The sequence below is a fragment of the Ischnura elegans genome, chromosome 6 (assembly GCF_921293095.1).
Source record: "Ischnura elegans chromosome 6, ioIscEleg1.1, whole genome shotgun sequence".
Classification (NCBI taxonomy): domain Eukaryota; kingdom Metazoa; phylum Arthropoda; class Insecta; order Odonata; family Coenagrionidae; genus Ischnura; species Ischnura elegans.
This window is the reverse complement of record NC_060251.1, coordinates 77,974,192-77,983,890: the sequence shown is the minus strand read 5'-3', so window position 1 is coordinate 77,983,890 and position 9,699 is coordinate 77,974,192. Positions and strand designations below refer to the sequence as shown.

General features: G+C 43.3%; 1 protein-coding gene across 1 annotated transcript in view; it reads left to right on the top strand.

Annotated features, from left to right (window-relative positions):
- Positions 1-942: 942 nt before the first annotated feature.
- The window catches only part of LOC124161405, a 165,687-nt gene continuing 156,930 nt past the window's right edge, over positions 943-9,699 (top strand). The window contains exon 1 of the mRNA XM_046537722.1: positions 943-1,770. Coding sequence (XP_046393678.1) covers positions 943-1,770 — 828 coding nt within the window. The remainder of the gene's footprint in view (positions 1,771-9,699) is intronic.

Genomic DNA, 9,699 nt, shown 5'->3' with positions numbered 1-9,699 from the left:
AATAATTTCATTTCAGTCCTACTTAAAAATGTGGTTGACAGCCAGGAGGGCTTGATGTCAGGTGGCATTTGAAACCCCAGGCTACATAATTACTCTTTTAAGCATTTCTTGGAAGGCCTTCCTTGGCAGCGATTAGCAAAAAATATCCTTCTCGGAAATCCGAAAATGTTCTGTATTATCTTGTCCTCCACACAGACCTGTGGATTCCCTGAGTCTTGCCATTCTCCTTTTACTTTAAACTTTCCCACACCCCTCCCCTTTCACCAAATCATCACAATGGTTTCTGCCTTGGAGTTTTTGCCCAGAGTTGCTTCCTGGACACCCTGCTGCTTCCTACCCTCACCCACCCTCTTGGCCTGCGGGACTCCCCGCGGCCGCGACCACTTCACCCCCGTCCACTAGCCCCCACGGTCACTTTCGCCCTCCGAAGCGCCCCCCCAACTCCCGCCTCCGCCATCCCAGGAACCCTCGCGCTACCGCGGCTCCCGTAGGAATGAGGCGGAAGTATTTTGTTGGTTCGATAGCCGGTGACTTGACTTGGTGTTGAGATTGCGGTCAGTGGTGGTTTAGCGAGGAAGAGAAGGGAGCATATCTGACGTTTGCAAGTCAGTTTTCCCTTGTCTTGGTCGTAGGTTTGGCGTTGCCAGTTGCAGTTCATTTTTGACTAGTGCTGGAATGGACGCATCGATATTCTTTTCCTCGCTTTCTGTGAGCTTTGACTTGTGTACTGAAATCTTGTGGTACGGAGTGTTTTCGGTTTTGTTTCATTTATTCCGAGTGGCTACCTGACGAATGGTGGATGAGAAGGATTTCGATTGTGCTTGTCGGTCTTTCGCCGACGTGAGCCGTTTGCAATGGTACTCTTTTTAGATTTATTTCAGTGACGATTCGCCGTTCATTTCGCCAAAAGTTTTTTTTTCTGTTGTGACGGTCCTCGTGGCGATGGCAGGGGTAGACTCTTTGCGTGTTGTTTCCTGGAAAACTACTGGCCTGGACAGTGGCGGTTGGGTTAAGGTGTTCAACAAGGGTAAAGAGAGTGCCAAGTCGTTTTTATCGACTAAGATGAGAAAGTGTGAAGATACAGTGGTGGAGAATACTATGGAAAGCGAAACAAAAGCTATTTTGAGGAAAAAGTTAAAGGAATCACCGATCGCGTTGGTGAAGAAGGTTGCCGAAGCGGAAGGTAACTGTGTCACAAGTCCAAAATCCTCTTGGGATTTCGAGGAGAGTGATGATAAATTCCTTCCCATCCCCGTGCAAGAAGTGGAGGACTCTGTTCGGCACCGCTCACCAGAAAAAGTGGTCTTGAAACAGGAGAAGACTGACGCCGACAATGAAGATAAAACCACCATCGGATCGTCCGTTGGGAACTCAGGATTTCCTCCATCGCCCGTCGAAGCCGACAGCACCGGAGTCCTGGAAAATAGTCTTACACCATCCCCCTTGGATCTCGTGGTCTGTTGCGATACTGATGCATCAGCTGCGGACTTGTGTTCGAGCTCATCGTCGTGCGAAATGGAAGACAGTGGTGGGGAAGACGTTGGTCTCAGTTCAAGCGACGATGATGAAGACGAGGATATGGATGATGAGATGGACTTGGATGAGTCGGAAGCTGTGTGTCTAGTCAAGGGATGTCCGGGAGCTGAGCAGCGGCCTCGCGATGGTCAAGGGATCAAAAGACCAATCCCCGTGTCTGGCGACGCTATCCGGCGGGTGCTGCAAGCCGAGGCGGAGGCTTATATGGTGTTCGTTAGGACTTACATCGAAGAGGTTGGTTTTTAGTTTTGGAATGAAAAATGCTCAAACGTTGCTCAACAATGCTCAGGAAATTTCGCCGCGTCCGGAATAGCTCTAGGTCTTATCTTCTAAACACATCTGCTCTTAACTTACGAATTGTATTTGTACGGCACAATTTTCACGAATGGCGTTCTTTATTCAAGGCTTCATCTTAAATTAAGGGCCGCGTCTCAATTTTTACGTGGAGGGCTTTTAAAGTATCTATTTCAGTGTAACTTTTCACTCACACTGCCAACTTTTAATTTGACTTGCGTTTATTAAATATTCAACTTTAAATAGCAGTATCAGTTGCGATTTACAATTTGCATATTTACAGAAAAATGCTGCCGTCTCCTTCGCTTAATAGACTGCAGGTCTTAAATTTGATTTTCTTTAAGGTAATTTTGTTCTTGTTATGCTTGCCGATTCTAGTTTGGGCCTAGCATATTCCTCTTCATTTTTGAAGGAGAACATAAATACTAAGTTTTTAATTGATAGTTTCGAAGAATATTGCGAAGAGAATTTTTAATAAGGAAAAATAAGCTATTATTGTTTTATCAATATCTTTCTTTTATCTGTGCCTTCTTCCATGTAATGCCAAACTAAAATTTCGGCTATCAGTTGACTCATCTATTCCTCTCGGCTGCGGTATGTTATGCATTCAGATTACCTTTCAAATCAGCCATGGGCTATAAGCACGTTTGCAGGTGTCCTCTTTGACCCACCTCCTAAGCCAAATCCGAGTCCTGGTTGTCTTGCACCTGTGATGCATGGTTTATCGTTGGCGTGAAAGTTTCGGAATTGTGTGATATGTTGGCTTATTTTTGGCTAATACCTCCCTGTTGGGAAATATTTGTAGTTGTCTCAGGTCGTTGGCATTACACCAAAGGTTGTTCTACTCTTCAATATATTTGGCCTTCAACATTTTAACCTTATATAAATGGGATATTAAAATGGATATATTTTTTCATACACGTATACCAGTTGTAACGTTAGAATGCGTCAATATATTTAATGAATTTATTGTTCATCTTGTACCATGAGTCGCGTTTTATCTTTTAAATTGGTTAATAGTTGTACGAAAGTACCCTATTTATCGGCCATTCACCGCCATTCCAATCGGATAAGTCTTTATGTACGTTGTTTATATTTATTTCCTTTCGTATGGTTTTATTTCTTTCCTCTGTCTTTCGACTTTTACATAATCCACTCGCTATCGCGTAATTCATGCTAATGCCATTGAATTGACAGACTTAAATTTTTCAATATCTCGTAAGGTGAAAGAAATAACCTGCCTGCCTCTAGTGAGGCCTCGCTTAGAATATGCTGCTAGCGTATGGGACCCTTACGAAGTAGGACTAATAGCTGAAATCAATCGAGTACAGCGCAGGGCGGCCAGATTTCTGATGAGTTGTTACGTCAAAAAGTGTAGCGTTTCCAGCATGTTACACGAGTTAGGATGGAAATCTTTACAGGAGCGTAGATCGAAGTATAGGCTTAACTTACTTAGGAAATTCGAAGAAGATATTTTCTTAGACGACGTGAATCACGTCCTTTGTTTACCATCGCACTATAATAGACGTGATCATGATAATAAAATAAAAGAAAAGGACTGCAAAACAGAGAGATTTAAAATGTCATTCTTCCCTCGTGCTATTAAGGATAGTAACGTTATCTCAATTGATAGGATTAATGGCGTTGCTCGCTAGGATCACTCATTGCATGTTTTTTTTCATAGTTCTAACCTTGCATGTATTTACTCTAGGAATTACTAACCATTAGCAAGTTTTTTTTATGAATAAGCATGTACATTTTGGTAGTATGCGTAATATTTCTATGACCTTGCGGTGTGTATGTGACGGTCCTCTTGTATGATGCATGGTGGTGATTTGTCACCCCCTGCCAAACACCCTAGAGGTGGCTCGCAGGGTATTATGTAGATGTAGAAGGTAAGGATGGATTCCTGCTGTCATTACGAGACATTGTTCATTTTAGTTCTGACTTTGAGGAAAGCTTGACCAGATGTTAAATAAATAAAATTTAAGGAAAATGCTCACCAGTTGTTTATATACGTTCATATTTTTACGACTGCCAAAATAGTGGAGTAGTAAAGCCATAACTGCAAATCCTTAATCCATTTAAATGGAAGTGCCTGGTGACACTGCCCAGATAAGTAGTTTAGTGCACTTTTTTTTACTTAATACCGCACTCACTCATGGCCTTGGTTGCTACTAATCTTGCCAATTATGCTCTAGATAAAAAAAACTTTGATCTTTATTCATTGAATGTGAACGCAATGGATTAGCTAATTTGTCAATTAAACGCTATATTATTTAAAATTCTAACTGACCTTTCCAGGCTGCGCTGCTTTTTAGCGGCTGTAACGAAGAAATGATCAAAATAAAATAAAAACGTATTTTTATTCTATCGTTGCAGTATTGCATTGCCTTTCATTTTAAAATAATGAAGAAATAGCTGTTAATACTTTTCAAGAGTTTTGCTTTTCTCAGAGATTTACGGCCCTAACTGAATGCATTAATAAAGCATAACCGCTTTGTTTTTTTCGCATCCACTGGCGTGTATCATCTCTTGTTGCAACTTGAGTCGATGGTCGGGTATATCAGCCTTCATGCTTTTGTCATCCAATCGATTTCGCTCCATATCCTTTCCTCATGTACCCTATTAAACACTTTCGCCGTTGGATGAAGACTCCGGTATTTCATATCTCCTTCGTCTCCGCGCCACCGATCCCCAGTCGCCGTTCGCCTTGATCGCCACCCAAGTGGCGGGCTCCGTCCAGCCGGCACATCGCTGATGTCATGCGCGGCAATGTTATTTCCCGTGGCACCTTTTCGTTTTAAAGGGATTCTTTTCGGTCGATATCTGGCTGTGAGTGGCTTCTGGATGATTCCCTGCTAACGAAACTATTGGCTTCATACCGTCTCATTTCTTTAGTTTCGAATTGGATACTTGTATCATTTCCTAAAGTTCGCTGGAATTTATTTTTCATAATCCGTGTACGGATGGAATCATTATTCACCTCTCAAAAATATTTCTCCTGATGTTTCTTCATTCCAAAGTACGCATAGTCATATTCTTAGTCATGATAGTGTTGAAAACATCAATGAAATTTCCATAATTATTAGTTACCGGCTATAAGTTAAAGTATGATTTTCCTTCGCTTTAACTTGGTAGTGAAAGTATTCATTGAGTAATTTAAGTTAACATGAATTAATTACAGTGTTCAGGTATTCATCTTTTCATAAGCTATTGGTTTTATTCGTTATTCAGATGTATTAAACTATCTTCATCAACGGAGACACGTTTGGGATTTCACTTCATGGCAGTTCTAGCTAGCTAAACGACTTCGTAACAGAACGAATGGTTCATGCTTATTTGAAGCTAACTCCATTATCACTTAACAGAGTGGTTGCACCTCTAACAAACTGCTGTAAAGCCTGTTGGGTAAAGAAAATTCACCCCCTTCCAAAAACAAACAAAAAAGTATTGGATATATAAACCCATTTAGCATTTTATTTATATGTTAGAATTTAACGAGATTAAGCATGAAACAACTCGTGATTGGAGATAAACGAAAGTAGCTCGTGAGGCGGGGGCTGTGTCGACGCAACCTTCGCACAGGCTTTGGTTCTCCTGGCCCTGTCCCTGAAATTCTTCCTCGTATTCCACGTCAGTGATCTCTTTTGTCGCTTTCTAGCTCCACCAACTACCCCGCTTACATCGTTATGTAACCACACTCGATCCCAGAGATTTTAATTTTTTCACTTCCACCTTTTTTCGCCTTTCTTTTTTCCCACGCGAAGATCCTATTTATGCGGCCCGCGATATGAAAAAGTGCGAAAATTGCATTCTTCCGCGCTCGCAACTTTTTTCGTTTTTTTATTTTTTTGGTCGCTAGTTTCTCACAACACAACGCCCCTCTTGTCCGCCTTCCCCATCGCATGCATGACTCCATTGGGTCATTCGCATAAACTTGAAAAGGAGCGTGCAGGGACGCGTCGCCGTAATCCATTTAACGCGGAAGGGAGAACCTCCTCCTCTTCTCCATGGCCTTCTTCGGTAACGGGCGCCTCACTCAAGCGCCCTCCCACATTCCCTCCCGTTTGCGTCAAAGGAACTAAGGAGTACCTAGGGTTCGTTATTTTTTCATCTGCTTCCCGCAGATATACAACCACGGTGTGTGTCCCTTGTAAAGCTTCGGGAAATTTCGGGCACGCAAGAAAAGATGTCTCTCACGTGAAACCCAAAAGGAGGCTAGCCGAGGATGGTTCCTTTTTTTAAATACCCATTCTCCTCTTCCTATTTCCCATTTCCTTCTAGCTCTTCCACGCCGCATATCCTTCGCCTAGCCTAGAGCCGATAGAAGTGTTGCTGGTTCCAGTTATTTTCGTAAAAATTAATTCCTTCTTGAGCCGTCCGCGGATTCATTTTGAGGGGTTGTATACTTGCACGTGCTTAGGATCTTAATTCCAATGTTTACGGAATTCAGGGATGCCAGAGTTAGTGATTGATGGAACATGAGAATGTCCTGCATGCGAAGGCTCAAGTTTGGCATAATTTTTAGTAGATCGTTGTTCGACCGAAATTAATTGGTGGAAAGTGGCTGTAGGTGTTATACAATTTTTTATCTCACGTTGAATTCGTTGTATTTTGCGTTTATTCTAAATTAGTAATTTACAGGTGAGGAAAATTCTCAGTTATGCTTTTGATATGTTATGTTTATATGCTTATGGAAATACCTAGCCCAACCGAATCAAAATTAGCTTCTTTATATTTAAAAAATCTGGCTCTTTTCAAATTTTTTAAAGCTGTTCATTTTAGGAAAAACGCCATCGGCACAGAATTGTGAAAATGCCGTGGAAATTGTTGGAAAATGAGGTGTAATGTACAGCGAAATTGAATATTATCTATTTTTGGGTGCAACAAAGATTTTCTTTTACAAAATTGAGACCTACGATGCCCAAGAACTAGACCATCTAATTATTGTATTGAGTTTTTGTTCCATTTTCATCGGGTCTTATAGTCATAAAATTCAAATCTTCATAGTTACGTTTTCCACTCCTGAGTTCAAGCGTTTCATAAATTCCAACGTTTGCCTCGTATTGAACAGCATGCGAGACATTGTATGATTAAATTATGCGGAGGTGTGTGCAGGGAAATAGGGAATATAATCTCATCAAAATAATTTTAATCCGCTTCAATGACAGCACTTACCTATCGCCGTGGTCTCCTTGTGGCGGGCGGGTAAACCCGAGAAGAGATGCCTAAAGTAACAAGCTGTCAGCGATGGCGCTCTACAATGTGCCAAAAGAGTGGGTTAGCGTATTTTTCATCCGCTTCGTGGTTGCTGTAGTGTGCGTTTCAATGGCGGATCGGGGATGAATGTGGGGAGAAGGGTTGGCCGTGTGTATAGGGAGGTGGTTATATGTTAGCTTGGGGGCGTAGATCCCGTCGCCCGGCGATGCTCTCATTTTTTTTCGGATGGAGTGAGGGAGACCCTTGTCGACGCCCGTTGACGACGTCGGATGGCATGTAACGATGGCGGTTGACGGCGATAATTATGTCTTTTGGTACCGCGTGTGGGGAGGCGGGTTGGGGTATCATGCATACAAGGGGGTTACATGGTTTGCGTTGTGGGGAAGTGGTCCTTCTTCCCTTTCCTTAGGCTTTAGTGTGTCCCCCGACATGTGCTGATTATGACGCCCGAGACGTAGCGAAATATCCTCCCTGTCTCCATTGCAGCGTGTCCCTCCTCCCCTCAAAGATGTATTTTCCCATCCAGAAAAACTTAAAGCCTCAGTGCCGTTGTAGATAAATGTGTCATTCCGCCTTTTCCGGAATTTAAAACTGCCAAAATTAAGATACGCCGAGTAAATATAACGAAAATAAAATGTGTTTCATTGCCATCAGTGAATAAACTCGCGTATGATGTGTGAGCACTAGTCATGCTCATAAATTCTGATTACTTCCGGTTCTAGAAACTGTTTTATTTTTGTTGGGGCCCCTTTTTTCTGATTTTATTTTATGCTTGATAATACACGAAATACCAATGCCGAAATTACTAATTGTCACATTTTGGCAGATTGTGAATGTTCCCTGAGCTCAAGCCAGGAAAAATAACTATGCTTTCTACAAATTAACCTTTAATCATTGAGTAGTTTCGATACTCTGTATCATTTCCATGACTCATTCGTAAAGGTAAATTTGTACAAAGCAAGATTTGTTATTTTTCTAAATTTAATACGGAATTCTACGAGGTTAAGACCTTAACAATTCAGTGTATCTTTCCTGAGCTTCCGAAGGAGTTGTTCGCACTGTGACTCATCGTTAATAATCGTATGAAGTGGACATAATCCTTTCAGCCATCCACATACACATTCCGTATCCGCGTCTGGGCAAATGACCTGTTATTGGTCGCTTCTCGATTTAACTAGTCTACCATAATTCGCGCCCGCGATCTGCATCCTCGTGACTTTATGCGCTTCGTGTGTGGGTCCTGAATGGAGCTGAATTTCAACCCCCAACCCGACGTCCTCCCCCGCATAACCACGTTCTCTATCCTCCCAATCCCCCGAACCGCCCCCCCCAATGTTACGCACTCCTGTTCACACCCCTTTCCGCCACTCGGAGAGGGTTCTTGTTTCAAACGCTGGTTCGCAGCGGCGCGGATGATTGGGTAATACAACACAGGAGTCGCGTGTCTGGTCGCTTTCAAACCACCCTACCGTGTGTACAACCCATGCCTTACCTCTCGACTCCCGCCACCCTAACCAGCCTCCCTCTACATTACTCGCACTCCCCCGGTGCCTAATACTCCATTCATACTATGCGGTTCCACATGCGAGTGGGGCAAAACCATCATTTAAACGCGTTCGACATCCAGATCTGTGAGCCAAAACGAGTCGTACGCATGAAATTATTGTTGAAAAGTGCAACTACCTTTTATTTCAACATTAAGAAACAATTCTATACCTATTATATAAAAATTTTAAACCCGAACATGTAAAGCTAATAGGTATATAAGTCAGTGAAAGCATTTTTATTGAAACGAACTTGATATTCGCTTGTAACTTCCCAACTACTCACTAGGGGTTGCACCCACGAGAGTACAGGTGTCGTCTCTGGCAAGAACGTACCAGCCAGCGTTGCCTGAACGGCATCTAACCTATCTATCCTCATCCATCCCCTCTTAAATCCGCTGGAGCCACCGGAGAGAGGGAACTTCATTCGGCTGGAGTGAAAAAATGTGAACATAGTGTCCCTTCGCGCCCACCGCCTGCAAAACCGAACGAATTCTCGTAATGAAGACTGTGCAGGAGATGGAGGGTTGCGTGGTGGTTTGTCAGTTTTTTCCGCTACGCTAAACTCACTATACCTACCCACTATTTTTTTCTCCCCCTAGCTCCGCTCTTCTCTCCACTTTTTATTTCCTTTTTTATCAACGCTCGTTTCTACCCTCCAAAAGCGTTTTGATCCGTCCCTCCTCATCCTCTTGCCACACAGCGCTACCAATCCCCGACACCATCCTTATCCCCCGCCGAATTCTTTCCTGTAGACACTACCGTGCGTGCACGGTTTTCCGTCCTTAAAGTGGCCTTTTGTGCACACGCGTGCTATAACGGTTAGTAGCAGCACGTATCATCGTCCCGGGCACGCCCCCTCCCCTTCCCCGGAGTGCCGACATCGAGGCGAAGTCTCCGCACGGCAGATAAAAATCCCCCCTCACCTCCTCCCCCCAGTTCTTTTTCGTACCGTGCGGAATTCCAGCGTGTTCCTCACTTCACGAGCGTTCGCGGGTGGCAAGGGGGAGGTAGGGATTGATATATTTCTCGCTCAGCCAAACCCTGTGGTGCGTCACGCCCTCTTTGTCCCACAGCGCGATTCGCGTGTCTTTTTTTTTCA